General features: G+C 40.0%; 1 protein-coding gene across 1 annotated transcript; it reads right to left on the bottom strand.

Moving 5' to 3' along the window:
* Window positions 1–14,416: 14,416 nt before the first annotated feature.
* Window positions 14,417–15,349, bottom strand: LOC150011912 (olfactory receptor 6C2-like). The gene has a single exon (XM_090275602.1). The coding sequence runs from the start codon at window positions 15,347–15,349 to the stop codon at window positions 14,417–14,419; it is 933 nt and encodes a 310-aa protein (XP_090131728.1).
* Window positions 15,350–17,348: the final 1,999 nt, after the last annotated feature.

The following is a 17,348-nucleotide window of genomic DNA, read 5'->3' as shown; positions in this document are numbered from 1 at the left end:
AGTTGCATGTCCTTGTTTTTCATCACTTCAAATACTTCATGCCAATCCCATCTGACCCAAAGTGTTTCTCTCTCACTGCCTTTAATATTCTGTCTTTGTCTTTAAGACTTGCCGTTTTTATTATGATGTGTCTTGGTGTGGGTCTCTTATGGTTCATCTTGATTGGAACTCTGTGCTTCTTGAAATATTGTGACTTTTCCTTCACCAGATCAGGGAAGTTTTCAGTCATTATTTCTTCAAACAGGTTCTCTATCACTTGCTCACTCTTCTCTTTCTGGTACCCCTATGAAGCACATGTGGTTTTGCTTGAAGTTGCTTCCAAGATCCCTTAGAGATTCTTTATTTTTCTTAAGTCTCTTTTCTTTTTCATGCTCTCCTTGGTTGCTTACTGTTATGTTGTCCTCAGATTCATGATTCAATTTTCTGTTTCATTTAACCTACTGTTGATTCTGTCTTGTGTATTTTCATTTCAGATATTGTATTCTTCATTTCTGACTGGTTGGTTTTTTATGCTTTCTGTGTCCTTTTTAATGCTTCCTCCTTATTTAAGTTCTCACTGAGATCATCCATTCTTCCTTCAAGATCTTTAAGCATCCTTATAATCATTATTTTAAACTCTGCATCTGATATTTTGGTTGCTTTCATTTAATCCATTTAATTTAACTTTTTCTGGGAATTTCTGTTGTTCATTTGCTTGGAACATTTTTCTTTTTCTCACCATTTTGTTTCTTTGTATTAGGTAGATCTTCTATGACTCCAAAGCTTGTTATGATGCTTTTATGTGAAGGTATTGTGTTGGGCTCAGTGGCACAATCTTCCAGATCACTTAATCTCCATGTTCCAAAAATGTTTCTTGTGGGTTATGTGCACCCCCTGTTGTAGTTGAGGCTTGAATACTGTTGGTCCTTTTGTGGGTGGAGTTAACCCTTCAGGCTGGGTGACTATACAAGTAAACTGTTCTCACTGTCTATGAGACACTGTACAGGGCCTGCGCCCAAGGTGGGGCTGTTCTCAGCAAGGTGCCTGCTGGAATTCCCCCTTTGGATGTATATATTGTGTGGCTAGTTGGTCCATGCTCTGGTGTACTCTGAAGCCCACCACTGATTGTGTTGGTTCTGGATCCACTTGAGTGGGGTTTAGGTACTGGTTGCTGTCAGATGTGTGTAAACTTCCTTGGGTTGCTTGTCTTTAGCTACCATGCTGTTCACTGTTTGTGTCTGCATCTACCAGACCTGAATGTGTGTGGGAGGGGTCAATCTGTGTTAAAGGGTTGTCTTTTCCCAGCTTAGAACTGGGGACAGACCTATAAAAGGATCAAGGGTCTCTGAGGTCCTTCTTTACCTTTCAGCTACTCCACCTCCCCCTGATGTTGCCTGGTCTTCTTCTGGGGCCTTCTGAAAAGAGACTGCAAAGTGAGCTTAGGCTATCATAAAGCCAGTAGTCTTTTAATTGGGAATCTGGCAGCCAGGCACTCAATGAGGGGAAAGTAACCCCTGCTTCAAAGCTAAACTCCTCAGTCTCTGCAGAATCTCCAACTCTAGTTCCTCCTAGAGGGGCTTGCTGCATTTAGGTTGGGTACAGCCAGTTGTTCCCTTGGTAGGGGCAAGCTCAGGTGCCTGGGGCTCAGGAGGATAGATCAAAAGTCTCCTATTGGAGATGATGCCACCCCAGCCTCCAGGAAGGGGCTAAACTCTTATTCCCAGTCCCAGACAATAGCCTCTAATGGTCTCACACTGAAAATCCCCACTCTGAACCAATCTTTCTACTCCCCTCCTGCCATGGAACTGCCCCTGGAGGGGCAATCTGGGACTTATCAGGGCTTATCTAAATAGCCTTTTATGGGGGGTGGTGCCCACAAGCCATCGGAGGGGAGTGGGCACTTCTTCTCCTTCACAGGGCAGTGCAGGCTGAACTTGTAGGGGAGATTAGATTTGCCTCCCTGCAATCTAACCATGCAGCTCAGTACTTACTTCTCTGGCTCCCAAACGGAAGCCTCCCTGGAAGGCACAGTCCAAAAATTCCAGTCTGTGCCTCTTCCTGGTCTCCCCGCACTGGTGAACCAAGCGAGGTAGGCTGAAAGTTCCAGCTGCACATGGCTCTGAACCCAGCAGGTCAGGACCAAAAGTCCCAGCTTGGTGCAGCTACTCTACACTGGTGAACCCAACAGGACAGGGCCAAAAGTCTTAGCCCTGTGCAGTTTCCCTGTGCCACCAAGCTCAGCAGGACTGGGCAGGTTGACTGGCTCACTAGGTAGGGTAGGGGCATCAGCTGTGCGCTTGACGTAGGGGAAACTGGTACTCTTTTCCAAGCTACACATCTTAGTCACTGTCTGAGTCTTGGTCAAAAGCCTCCTCAGAAAATAGAGAGCCCCTTAAAGTCACTGTTGGATGTAGTCAGGAGACCCCTCCACAGGTCCCAAGTATGACAGCATGATCTCTCCAACAGCCAGAGTCTGGACTGTGAACTCCTCAGGCTGGTGCTGTAACAATAGGAGTGCTCTTTCCTGGAAAGGTGTATTCTGAGTCTTCCAGACAGAGTGAATCCCCACTGATTCCCACTGAATTGGAGATCTCTGCATGAGGTTGACCTCACACTCCTATGGGAGAGGGAGCTTCACAGCCATGATATTCCTTTGTATTCTCATCTGCCATCCCACCTCCATGCAGGGGCTATCTATCCCTTTCCACATCTTTGTCCTTCTTACCAGTCTCTACATAGCTTCTGTAATTCTAGCTTCTTCTGTAATCCTTGGTTATAATATTTCATATCAGCTAGCCTTCAGTTGGTTGTTCATGTTGATTGCTCTGTAACTTAGCTATAAATCTGGTTTGGAACTGGGAGCAAGTGGTGCAACTTTCACCTACCTTGCTGCCATCTTGGAATCCTCTGCTCCATGTTGTTTCAAATGTTCCTTAAACTATCCTCACTTTAAAAAAATTCTTTTTTCTTTCTTTGATTTAATCTTCATTGTATTTTTTTCCATTACCATTTAATCCCCTTATACCCCCTACCCCCAGAAATCACCACATTGTTGTCCATGTCCATGAGTCGTTTTTCTTTTTTGCTCAATCCCTCCACTCCATAACCTCTCCCCAGCTGTCATCTTTCTCTCCATCTATGAGTCTGTCCCCATTTTCCTCATTAGTTCAGTTTGTTCATTAGATTCCACACATGAGTGAAATCTTATGTTATTTGTTTTTCTCTGGCTGGCTTATTTCACTTATCATGATGTTCTCCAGGTCCACTCATATTGTTGTAAAGGGTAAAAGTTTCTTCTTTTTTATGACTGAGTAGTATTCCATTGTGTAAATATCCCATAGTTGTTTTATCCACTCATCTATTGATGAACACTTGGGCTGCTTCCATATCTTGGCAATTGTAAATAATGCTGCAATGAACATAAGGGTGCTTATGTTCTTTTGATTTAGTGTTTTGGTTTCCTTCGGATATATCCCCAGGAGTGTGATAGCTGGGTTGAAAAGTAGATCCATTTTTTATTTTTTGAGGTATCTCCATACTGCTTTCCACAGTGGCTGCATCAATCTGCATTCCCACCAACAGTGTAAAAGGTTCACCTTTCTCCCATTCTTGCCAGCTCTTATTGTTTGTTAATTTATTGATGATAACCATTCTGACATGTATGAGATGATATCTCATTTTGGTTTTAATTTGCATTTTTCTGATGATTAGTGATATTGAGCATCTTTTCACATGTCTATTGGCCATCTGTATGTCCTCTTTGAAGAAATGCTTATTCAAATCCTTTGCCCATTTTTTAATTGGGTTGTTTGGATTTTTTTGTAATTTCTTTATAAATTTTGGATATTAACCTCTTATCAGATGTATTGGTGAATATATTCTCCCATTATGTGGGTTGTCTTTATTTTTTTGATGATTTTCTTTGCTGTGCAAAAACATTTTAGTTTGATGTAGTCCCATTTTTCTTTTTGATGTCCTGATTGGGTGTTTTTCCTACTTTGTCTTCCAAATTCCCAATTTGATCTTCTGCTTCATCCAACCTACTGTTTATTCCTTCCAGTGTATTCTTAATTTCAGATATTGTACTCTTTATTTTTGACTTTTTAATGGTTTCTATGTCCTTTTTCATGTTGTTGAGCATCTTTATAATCATTACTTTCAATTCCATATCTGATAAATTCTTTATCTCTTTTTCTGGAGATTTCTTCTATTCTTTTATTTGGGGACTGTTTCTTTGCCTTTCCATTTTAGCTGGACCTTTGTTTTTGTTTCTGTGTATTAGATACACCTGCCATGACTCCCAGTCTTTGTGGGGTGGTCTTATATAGTATGTGTCTTTTGGGGTTCAGTTGTGCAGTCTCCTTGTTCACCTGAGCTGGGTGCTGCAGGAATGTCTCTTTTGTGCATCATGTGGGACTTATTGTAATTGAGTCTTGATTGTTATTGACCATTTTGTGCATGGGATCAACACTGAGGCTGGCTGATTCTAAGGCTCAACCCTGACCACAGTGTGTGAGCTGCTGTGCAGGTGTTGACCACATGAAACAAAATTCACCGCATGAGAATTTGGTGCCTGCTGAGATCTCCCTTTGGATATGCTGCTTGTGAAGCTTATTGGACCCTGTTCTGTTGTCTGCAGCTTGTCACTGGTTGTGTTGGTTCTGGGGCTCTTGGGAGGAACTCTGAAGTCTGGTGCAGAATAATGTCATATGCTGCCTGTGACTGGCTTTGGGCAACGTGTTTGGAGCCGCTAGTGATCCACACTTTGTGGCTTCCTCTGCTGGGCCTGGGTGTGTGCAGAAAGAACCAAGCTGTGCACCAAGGCCAGCTTTTACCAGCGCTGGGACCAACATCATGCCAGCAAAAGTCTCAAGGCGCCCTGAGATCAACCTCTGCCTGCTTCTGCCTGCTGTCTGTCTGTTAGACTCAGTCACTGAGAGAGCTTCTGGTTGTACTTACATGGCATGAGGTAGGTTCACAGTGAGTCATCAGGTAGGGGCAAGTGGTGTTCACCAGCTTGATTTCAGTTCAAACTGGGTGCCAGTGCTGGGTCTGAGGCCACTCAGTAAATGTCCTAGAGTATACCAAGTCTAGCTGCCACATGTTGGGGGCTCACAAACCTTTGTGTTGGGGCAAGGTTTCAGAAAGTCACAAGATGAAGCCAGCAGAATTTATCAGGCCTTAACAGGCCAAGATTTGGCCATATGAAGGGAGGGCTCTTCTCTACTCTGGTATGTGCAGAAAAAAATTGTCCTTGTTCTAGAGCCACGCAGCTCAGTCTGTCCTAGATTCTGCTGGGAGGAGACAAAGCTCAGCAGGGTGGGGCTGTGAGTAGTCAGAAGAATGAGGCTAGTGAATCTCCCATGAGGGGGAAGTGTTGGTCAGGCTTCAAAGGTATGGGGGTGTGGCCACTGGCCCAGAGCTATACCATTCAGTCTGTCCTGGATTTTATCTCAATCTCAGCAGGGTGGAGTCTCTAGGAGTAATTTGAGTGGGACCTCTGGAGCCAAATCTGGAGCTTGGAGAGTGGATCTTCTGGAAGCCTGGAGGGTGGTTCTAACAGATCTCCCATGAGGAGGAAGCACCAGTCAGATTCATGGGAAAGTGGGGGAAATGGGAATGGCCCCCATTCCAAAGTCACACAACTCAGTCCTTGATACCCACTGAGTCTGCCCAGACCTCTACATTTTGTCCAAGAAAGCAGACTCCTTATCAAGGTGTAAATTCTGCACTGGGGGGGGAGGACAAGAGGGAGAGGGTGGGTGATTTCCCTAGCTTGATGTCATGTGGAATAGTGTGCTTCACCTGAGAAAGGTGGCATTTGCAGTATGGGAGAATGACTCAGCACAGGGATCTTGTTGGTTGTCCCTTAACCTTTCTCTCTAGAGCTTCAAACCCCAGACTTTCCTCATGCAGCTTCACTCTGCTCCACACTCCCCCTCCACTGGAGTTTGGGGTCACTGGCTATGAACAATATACAGATTTAATGCAATCCCTATTAAATACTAATGGTATTAAAAAAAATTAAACAACAACAACAACAAAATCATCAGATTTGTCTGGAACCACAAAAGACCCTGAATAGCCAAAGCAATCCTGAGAAAAAAGGATGAGGAAAGAGGTATCATGCTCCCTGACTTCAAATTATACTACAAAGTATCAATAATTAAAAGAGTATGGTACTAAGAAAAACAGACACATAGACCAATGGAACAGAATAACCCAGATGTATAGGGGCAAATAATTTCTGAGAAAGGAGCCAGCAAACATATAATGGAGAAAAGAAAGCCCCTTTATTTTTATTTTATTTTTTCATTAAAAAAATTGTTCTATTACAGTTGTCCCATTTTTCCTGTGTTGCTCTCCCCTGCCCCACCTAATCCCCCTCTCCCACAGTCAATCCCCACCCTGTTGTCCATGTTTATGGGTCATTTTTACTAGTTCCTTGACTAGATTCTTCCTCTTTTTTACCTCTTCTCCCCTTCCCACCTCCCCTCCAGTCGCTGTCAGTCTGCTCTTTGTTTCCATGCCTCTGGTTCTATTTTTCTCATTTTTGTTTAGTTCATTAGGTTTCTGTATTAGGTGAAATCATATGGTATTTGTCTTTTGCCACTAGGTTTATTTCACTAAGCATAATACTCTCCAGTTCCATTCATGCTGTTGCAGAAGGTAGGAGTTCCTTCTTTCTTTCTGCCTCGTAGTATTCCATCTTGTAAATCTTAGGTTCAGTAAGAGCCTCAAAAACCCCCACCCAATAAGTTGATTAGCAGGAAGTAAAAACCACAAACAATGACTATTGAGCAGTCCAGTGAAAAGTTCCTCAAATCTTGCAAAGCACCAATAGGAGGTAGAAAATTTTTTACTCCCTTATTCTATTCTTCTCCCCAGCAACATGCCCAATAAATCACCGAGTACCTTCTCCCGAACAACATACCCAACAGAACACCAAGTGCCTTGTTGTTCCCACCATTGTTCACGCCGTTACCCCCAGACTCAACCCATTGTTCCTGCCGTTACCCCCAGGCCAAACCAATCACTAGGTGCCCCGATACCCTGTTCCAGTCATCCTCTATCCCTCCCTTTAAAACCTTGTCAGCCTGTATGCCAGCTGCTGTTCTCTCCTTTGAGACAGCCCGGCAGGTTCCTCTTAATAAATCTTGCATCTCAGCTTCCTTGGTTTCGGTTTTTACTATTTCTAACAGTAAATGTACCACAGTGTTTTATCCACTCTATCTACTGATGGGCACTTAGGCTGTTTCTAGCATTTGGCTATTGTAAATAGTGCCGCTATGAACATAGGGGTGCATAGGTTCTTCTGAATTGGTGTTTCAGGATTCTTCGGGTATAATTGCAGCAGTAGAATCACTGGATCAAAAGGCAGTTCCATTTTTAGTTTTTTGAGGAAATTCCATACTATTTTCCACAGTGGCTGCATCAGTCTGCATTCCCTCCAACAGTGCACTAGGGTTCCCCTTTCTCCACATCCTCGCCAGCACTTGTTGTTTGTTGATTTATTAATGACCACCATTCTGACTGGTGTGAGGTGATATCTCAATGTGGTTTTAATTTGCATCTCTCTGATGGCTAGTGATGTTATACATCTTTTTATGCATTTGTCCATTTATATATTTCCTTTGGATAACTATTTATTCAAGTTCTTTGCCCTTTTTAAAATCAGGTTTTTGTTGTGTTTTAGGAGTTCTCTTTGTGAGAAACGCTCACAATAAAACACCAGGACACAGGACTTGAGCAGCAAAGCAAGGCACGTTTATTCACAAGTCTGCAGAGATATCCTGAGGCTTTTTGAAATTCCTGCTCCTCTTCCTCTCTTCTAATATACACTTTCTGAGCTTTCCTGAGGAGTTTTTCAATTGTTCTATTTGGCCCATTCCTCTACCTCCTGTAATCTCTTACTAACATCTGGCCAGTTCCTATAGTTGACTTCTAAGAGTCTCTGACCTACAATGTTTTCTGGATTTAGACCAGAATACTTTCTCATCTGGTCCCTGAGCTTCTGTAGGAATGCTGATGGAGTTTTGTCTCTTTTTTGCTGTATCTCAAATGCCTTGGAGACATAATGTGCTTGTGGAATGGACTCCTTGATTCCCCTGATGGTGAGGCTCCTATCCTCTGACCTGTTATTTTCCTATTTAGGGTCTATATTGGGAAACTTCTGTTCAGCCGGGACAGTTCCCTGACCGGGAGGATGTTCCCTTTCCTGTATCCTCATATCAGCCCGTTTGATCATTCCCTTCTCTTCCCCACTGAAGGTGTCTAGTATAGACATTAATTCCATCCACATGTATATGCTGGGTCCAAGGAAATGACCTACTTGTTCTGCCAACCCAATGGGGTCCTCTACCAAGTGCTTCATAACGCACTTGAAGTTTCTAACTTCAGTGCTTGTTAAAGGAGCATTTGACATATCCAATTTGTTCTGGGCCCATGGAGACCTCTCTAAGGGGAAACATTGGCTGCTCTGAGGGAATGGGAAAGTTCTTCAGGTCTTTCTTACATTGTTCTAATTCCTTTCTTAATCTAGAGTACGTTTCCGCCAGTGCTGTGGGTGTCGTGGGCACAGTTACCAGCTGGGCACCTAATAGGTGTCCCTGGCCTGATTCATTTGTACTCTCTGTCCACAGTGCCTGTGCCCAGTTGACCACAGGCTGGCCAGGGCTGTAAGGTGGCAGGAGACAGGACAGTGGGCCCCAGGCTTTATGTTCTTTTTCTTTTACAGGGAAGACAACTGTAGACCTACTGGAAGGTGGTAAGCAGCAGAAGGCATATTTCTTCTCTTCCTTAGAAGCTGATGCCTGATCACTCACATATAAGATCAGGGCTTGACAAACCCAAGTTTCATCAGATCCAAACTGGGGCCAGAAAACAGATCGCCCCTGATTGGGTTCCTTTGCCCAAAGGAGATAGAAATATTTTACAGTTTTCTGTTTTTCTCTTATTCTGGGTTTGCGATCTTCTCCTGAATGCTCTAACATTTTCCCTAATTCTTTAGTTTCCCTAGGCTAGAATTTTTATTTCCCATCCTCAGTCAATTCCTGTGGCTGTGACTGAATCTTGTTGTGTTCTCAACCCCCCTTACTGGAGATTTCTTGCACACAAACCTGTGAGCTCAACCCCCAGTATTGGAAGTTTCTTGTTCACAGCCCTCAGCCACACACACACATTCGATCTCCGAGGATGCCCAACCACCAAGGCAGTAATTAACCCAATTTTCTTACCTTGGCCCGTGCACGAGTTTGCCTGGTTACCACGGTGCTTGCTCTTGTTCCCCCCCTGTGTTGGTCTACTATTTTCCCAACAAGAGGTCTCAGGTCTGTTTCTGGACACTATGAGGCAGGTGGGCCCTGGGTCAAGTGGGCCACCCAAAAGTGGTTAGGACGTGTCTCGGTCCCTCAGCTCAGAACCTCTTCCCACACACAGGCAGATGATCCTGGATGAGCCCCCAAATTGTGAGAAACACTCACAATAAAACAGCGGGACACAGGACTTGAGCTGCAAAGGAAGGCATTTATTCATGAGTCTGCAGAGTTGGGCGCACTGCCAGCCAGGAGCATGTGCTCATGAAGTAGACAAAGAAAACTGATTTTATACTAAAGCGATTAGCTCCCTCTCTCTAACTCGATTAGCTCCCCCTCTCCTCTCCTTCTCCCCCATTTCTCCATTACTGGTTAATCCGGGTTCACAATCTAATGCAATTAACTACTTAACTCAGGGTGTGATTAAGGGTAATCTAGTTAGAGGTCTATCTCCAATTTATCTGAAAAGTTATCTAGCTACATCTTCCCATTTCTCTGTGTTTGGTGATAACAATCTTCCTCCTTTTCATCCCAGAGATATGTGTGAGGAGCTCTGGAATGTCATTTCCTCATCCCTTTTCCATGATTCATCTGTTAATTATCTCCCACTGGTTCGAGAGTCACTGGCTTGCTTCTTTATCCTTAACATCTTTATATTCTGGATATTAATCTATTAGCAGATATATGATTTGCAAACATTTTTTCCCATTCTGTGTTGAGTGGGATCTCTGGAGCAAAATCTGGAGTCTAGAGGGTGGATCTGCTGTTAGCTTGAAGGGTGGTTCTAGCAGATCTCCCATGAGGGAGAAGAGCCAATCAGGTTCTTGGGAAAGTGGGGGCAATGGCCCCCATTCTAAAGCCACACAACTCAGTAACTGACACCCCCTGAGTCTGCCCTCTATGGATAACATCTTTTGATGCATAAAATTCAACTTGTCTCTTTTTTGTTTTGTTACCTGTACCTTTGATGTTATATCCAAGAAATCATGGCCAAATCCAAAAAAACTTTTGTCCTATGTTATTTTCTGAATTTTCATTTGCCTATTTTGTTCTAGGTGTCACATTTAGGCCCTTGATCCATAGTGAGTTAATTTTTGAATTCGTATTTAATAAGGGCCCAACTTCATTCTTTTACATGTGTATATCCAGTTTTTCCAGTACCATTTGTTTAAGACCGTGCTTTCTCTATTGTATAGTTTGGCATCCTTGTCAAAAATATTCAAGTACATATGTGAAAGTTTATTTCTATTCCATTGATCTGTGTCTTTCCATTTATTTGTGTCTTCTTCAATTTCTTTCATAAATGTCTTACAGTTTTCAGTATACAGAGTCTTCCACCTTCTTGGTTTAATTTATTCTAGGTATTTCATTCTTTGTGATGCAATTGTAAATGAGATAGATTTCTTTCTTTCTTTCATTAAAAAAAAGATTTTATTTATTTACATTTATAGAGAGGGGAAAGGAGGGAGAAAAAGAGGGAGATAAACATCAGTTGGTTGCCTCTTAAATTCCCCCAACTAGGGACCTAGCCCACAACCCAGGCATGTGCCCTGTCTGGGAATTGAACCAGCAACCTTTCAATTCACAGGCCAGTGCTCAATCCACTGAGCCACACCAGCCAGGGCTGGGAAAGATTTCTTAATTTCTTTTTCTGATAGATCATTGTAAGTGTGTAGAAACACAACAGATTTTTGTATATTGATTTTGAATTTTGCAAATTTACTGCATTTGTTTCTTAGTTCTAACAGTTTTTTGGTGGTTTTTAGGGTTTTCTATATACAACATCATGTCATCCACAAATAGTGACAGTTTCACTACTTCATTTCTGATTTGGATGCCTTTTATTATTTATTTAATTTTTTGCCTAATTTCTCTGGCTAGGTTTTCCAATTCGATGTTGAATAAAAGTGTTGAGAATGAATATTCTTGTTTGTTCAGCTTTCAGCTTTTCACCACTGAGTATGTTATCTGTTGGTTTATATATGGCCTTTATTTTATTTTGTTGATATATGTTCCCCTCTATACCCACTTTTTTTGATTTTTGTCAAATGCTTCATTTTCTGTTATAATGATTTAACTACATTGATGTTGCTTTTGTAGTTAGGAAAGGCATACTTTAAACATATTTCCAAGGACAAACATTATTCATACCCAAGGGAACAATATTAAAGTGTCTGACTTCAATATTGACAATCTACTAAAAGATATAGACAGAAAAAAGAAAATACTGGGGAAACATATTTTGACTGGGGAATCATAAGCTGTTACTGAGTGGTGATTCTTTTGTGTTTTGGGGGCATTTGAGATTTGGCAGGAAAAAATTCCCAGTAGTAGGGACATTTTCCCCTCAAACTGATAGATCTTTATTGTTCATAATAACAGTATTAATATTGTAATTGTGACTAATGTGTTGTTCTGAGCTTATTCTGTTTTATACCAAATATACATTAGATATTCTAATAATCTTTTCATTAATTTTCAAGAGTGAAGCACAGATATGAACCAAGTACATTATAATAATGGAAAACCTCAAAGGAATGGTCTTTATAGTAGCAATAGGTATTGCTAAATGATGAGTTGGTAATCAAGTGTAGAAATAAAAACTAGTATCAAGCTAGTTTTTAGTATTCCTTAAAATCATATTCATATGGGCTTATTTCTTGTTTATTTGAAAAATGTATGTGTAGTTTTTAAAAATAAATATTATAATAAGAACACTTAATATACCTTTCTACTCAAAAAATTTAAACTGTTCTATTTACTTTGTATATGCTGGACATTTTCCATAGTAAAAAGTAAAGAAAAATATTCACAGTGGAAAAAATGGTTAATAGGGATTTTCTCTGGAAATATGATTTCTCTCGTTCTTTGTATTTTCTTCTATTCATACATTTATAAGGACTACATATTTTGTAAATAAGGAAAAAGTTGGATATTATCATTAATTAAATGAAAATGCATGTGAAGACACCTGACAGGTCCTGTTAAAGTGGCCTTTCACACTGTGCTGTTTGGAGTCCTTGCTCACAGTGCCTGCTCATTGGGAACCAAATAATGGAGCTTGTAAAAATCAATAGCAGCTCAGGGGCTTTTGGGCTCCGACTTTAGAATCTCCCTTTGGCTCCCAGTTTTCCTTCTGACTTGCATCTGTTTGCTAGCAGGCAGCTCACAGGTACATCACTAACAAGTTGAAGGCATTGAAAATTCTCCATTTTGGCTCTGGCCCCTCTGTCTGGATTCACTTGAAAGAGTACCTGGACCCATGCACATTTGAGGTGGAGCTGCTGCTTTATCACCACTTCCTGGACAACAAGCTGATATTGCCCCCTGGCAAGTCTTGCATGTGTAAGGAGCCTGGCTGGTTCTGCCTCAGCTTTTCCGATGAGCCCCTCTGCCTAAAAGTCCCTGAACGTCTGTAGTGGGGTGGGGAATATAGTTACAGATAATGAACTGTATGAGCTGCTTCTCTCTCTCTCTTTTTTTTTTTGAGGAAATGTGGTAAAGAATCTGTGTCCTTGCGACTTTTCATAACATAAAAGATGCAATCTTTCCTACAGCTTTTCATATTTCTTTTGAAAACTGTTCTGTTTCAGTGACATTCTGTGTTGACATTTCAGTATATGTATCTACATCTGGCAGAGTTTTGCAATACTGAAATATTTAAATTCCTCAAAATAGTTATTATCTATATCACCATCTTTCCTTTAACTTTATGTACTTTTTGAGAAAAGCTTATAACATTTAAAAGTTTTGGTGATTTGATAGATGACATAAATCTTATAATTTTTAAGTTTTAGTATTGTTATTGGAAGCTCAGTTCTTCCCACCAATGCAGTAAAGTATTACAGATCAGTGAGAAGAAAGTGGATGAGTAAGAGTTTTATTAATTCACCCTTAAGGGATAGACTGGAACTGCCAAGAGTGGAGAGTGGAGAGTGGAGAGAAAGGCTTAGCATAGAACAACAGGAGAGCCTAGGCCAGGCTGCCTTAACTCACTGGGAAGTCAGAGAAAACGGGGTCTAGGGACAGGTTCAGGGGATTAGCCTGGGACAAGCTGCCAGCTGACCACTGCCTTAGAGTTTAGGAGATGGGAGCCTGTGAGGAGAGAAGTTGGGGTTGGGGAGAAGAAAAAGGAAAATGGCCTTGGCTGCTTCCTGGAGGGAGTGTGCTCACAGATCCTTTGTCTTGTGGCTTTTATCTCTTCCTTGCAGGCTGCAATCTTTGGAGAGATCTCAGGAGAGGGTTTCAGCAGAATAGTCATCAGTTCTCTTTCAGGGTCCTAGTCTCCTCTGACTGGTCAGCGTCAGGGCCAGGATCTTTAGTCATTGCAGTTGGTCCTGGAGTTGCTCACCTGGCTTTGCTGTTTTTCTGGGCTTGGAGCTGAAACACAGCTGAGGCCTAGATGTTATCTCTAGAAAGGGGACCTTTTTATATCTGGCTGTAAATTGCTGCTCAGGGTTGTGTTCAGTTATCCGTCTCAGTTTCCTTATTTCACTTGCCAAGGAATTTTCCTAGGTTTTTCTTTTTTACTATCCTGTCTCATTTTTTTAAACTGTTTTCCATCATTATGAGGTCTAATTTCCTTTTATGAAAAACAGTTTGAGTACAAGTTAACCATTATACTTTATTTTACATAGAATTGGTTTGTTTGCCCCTGAAGGTATACAGGAATAAGTTTTTGATGGTTTGTTGACCCTTCTCTATTTTTAGTTCTTAAAACAGTACCTGTCCCAAAGAAAATACTGAATAAGTATTTGTTAAGTGAATCAATGAATAAACCATTTGAAAAGTTTGGATTGGATAAAACAAAGGCAACCATTACTTATATGTTTGCTGGTAAATGTAAAGATTTACCAACCTATGTATTCCTCTTTTGATGTTTCTAATTTGGAGATATACATCTGTTTTATTTATTTTTTAAATTTTTTTGATATTTTTAATCTGAAGGTGAGACAAGGATTTAAATTTAAAAAGCTATTAATATGCCTGTGTATAAAAGGATCTTTAAAAACGTTCGTGAGAAGGATGTCATTAGATAAGAATGAATAAGAGTGTTTTGAATAAGTTAACCTGACTAGAGAATCTGGTAAGTTCATTATATATGTGTTTGTCTTCACATTCTCTTATTTCTTGGAAAATATCACAATTCTTTTGATTGTGTTACCGAAGGCTTCTTTTACTTGCTTGTTTCTCAAGGTGTAAATGAAAGGATTCAGTGCTGGAGCAATGGAAGTAGTGAGCACTGTCACACCCTTGTTAATGGCCACTGATTCCTTTGCTGAAGGTTTGATATAGATGAAGATGCAGCTGCCATAGGTGATGGAAACCACAATCATGTGAGAAGAACAGGTGGAAAAAGCCTTTTTCCTCTGCTGAACAGAAGGGAATCTAAAAATTGTTTTGATGATATAAATGTAGGACAGTACTACACACATAAGTGTCATAATGAGGGTCAGCACAGCGCAAATTATAACAGTCTGTTCCATGAACCAAGTATTTGAACAAGAAATTTTCAGGAGGGGAGATGCATCACAGATAAAATGATCAACGAAATTAGAATTGCAAAATTTCAGATTTAGGCCTAGACTAAGTGGGGGTATTAAAATGAATAGACCAGCTACCCAACAACAAAAGACAAGCCTTCTGCAAATTGTGCTACTCATGATGGTCACATAATGCAGGGGTTTGCAGATGGCCACATAGCGGTCATAGGACATGGCGGCTAGGAGAAAAAACTCAGTTACACCAAAGAGGTCAGTAAAAAATACTTGGCTGGCACAGGCATTGTAGGTAATGACCTTGTCACCTGTTGCTATGTTATACAAGTATCTGGGGATACAGGCAGATGTGAATGAAATCTCCAAGAAAGAGAAATTTTGTAGAAAATAGTACATGGCAGTTTTAAGGTGAGGATCCAGTAAGATGAGAAAGATGATAATCAGGTTCCCAGTTATGCTCAGCATGTAGGTGAGAAGGAAAAAGATAAAAATCAGAACCTGCAGCTGAAGGTCGTCTGTCAGTCCCAGCAGAATGAATACTACAGTACTGTTTCTCATTGTTGATATTTGACTTCTGTTAAATCTGCATGCAACATTGAGATATTTTATTGTAGATTATTTTAAAAGTATGAAATCTATCATATTCAGGTTTTAAAATTTATTAGTTAAATATATTTACAATTTAAATACACATTCAGGACTCCTTTTGACTCCTAGAGGTCTGTCATTAATAGGACCAAAATGTCCTGATTTTCAAGAATTCTGTTTAATATATTAGCTTGATCCTCTGTTTCTTAAAGTAGTAATATATATTAGACAATTTAGGTTTTCTATGTACATTCTGTAGTTACTTGATATCTGTTCCAGCTCTATCATTAAAGAACTGAGTTTTCTATTTTTATTTGTTGTATACATGTATGTTTCTGTCCTGAACACCTCTAAACTCTATCATGTGTGGATGCACACACACATGCACACACTTTTTCAGCTCTACTTCTGAGACTACGACCTTCTACAGTTTCTCTGTCCCTAAGTAATTTCTTATAATTCATGGTGATACAGGATATAAACTATCTTAATGCACAATATACTTATACTTATGCACAGTATAATACACTTACACTTTTATGAAGTTCTCTGATAAACTTCAAATATGTTACAGATAATATGTTTTTCTGACCGTCTTTCTGTTTGTTCACGTTTTCTTCATCTCTTTTCACATCTCACTATAATGATATTTCCATCAATTTCTATGTTTTAAAATATCATCTTTCAGGTGATTATTACTAAACCTGTTTTGTATTTTGAAATAGTCCTTTCTGATTTTCAGATGTAAACTGACATATCTGCTTGAACATTGTACATGGACTTCAAATCCATTATGTCACAAATACAACTGATGATCTTCTCCCTCTTCCTCCTCCTCCTATTAGTGCAATCCTTTCAATAAAAATAATATATGTAGACATATTTATTGAGCATATTTCATGTGACAGGCATTTTAGTAAACATTTTGTGAAAAACATCTGTTTTCTGTCCTTAACTCACCCGAATAACATCTATGTTTCCATTGGTTTTCAACTTCATTTGGAAAGTTTCCTGCAAGTCTGATAACTATTATCTCTAATCCTTGTCACTGTGTTCCCACAGAAAACAATATTTGCTACTATTTTAAGACATAAGAAAGAATATTACCTTGTGGGGATTGTAAATGTAGGCCTATTTCACCATACAACTAACATAGCCCCAGATATATTGCCAACTGTTCTATAAGTGATTCTACATTAATTTATCTGTGTATGTTTTCCAGACACCTACAAAGCTATTATTCTTTCTGTCTGGACTTATAATTAATTAAAAGACACTTTGATTAACTTTGGGGTGCACAATGCAAAATAAATATGATGCACCATAGAATTGTACAATCAAAACCTGTATAATTTTATTAACCAATGTCACCCCAATAAAGTTAACTTAAAAGGAGCTAGCTCATTTTATCCCGAACTAGCTAAGGAACTTGAGGATGGTTATGTAACTAAAATTTTTTTCTTTTTTAATTTTAAAAATGTGGAATTTGGATTAAACAATTACTGAATTTCAAAAAAGTTTTTCTATGTTAGAATCTGTCATTGAATTTTTTTCTTTTTCTTTCAAAGAGCGTAAGCTTTCCTGCTTTTGTTTATCACCTTACAGCAGATAAAGAGAAATTGCCTTCTTTTTGCTCTATGTTCCAGTGAAATTCTGTTGATGCAATTTTTTTTTTCATTGAGGGCATCTATCTGGAAGATGTTAAATCCAGAGTGTATGAACTCTTTTGATTTTGAGTTTGTTAATAGCTTCCTCATGGTTTGTTTTAGGGATAAGACATTAGTAGGGACTCAAATGTTTTTATTTTAAAAGTAGTGTCCATTGGTTAGAATTTCCCATCAACAATGAACTATGAAAAATTTCCCCTGGAGACCCCAATTTATTTGTATGTGGACTCACTTTATTGTGTAAACTAACAGGGTCAGCTCTGATTATCTAGTAGAGAATTCAGTTAAGACCTCTGGGCTAC

This window comes from Furipterus horrens, unplaced genomic scaffold (genome assembly GCF_987537825.1).
Source record: "Furipterus horrens unplaced genomic scaffold, mFurHor1.1.pri manual_scaffold_4, whole genome shotgun sequence".
Taxonomy (NCBI): Eukaryota; Metazoa; Chordata; class Mammalia; order Chiroptera; family Furipteridae; genus Furipterus; species Furipterus horrens.
Note: the sequence above shows the minus strand (reverse complement) of the source record. Positions and strands in the feature narration are given on the sequence as shown.

Coding starts and splice junctions, on each gene's coding strand:
- LOC150011912 (XM_090275602.1), bottom strand. CDS start 15,349: ATGAGAAACAGTACTGTAGTATTCATTCTGCTGGGACTGACAGACGAC.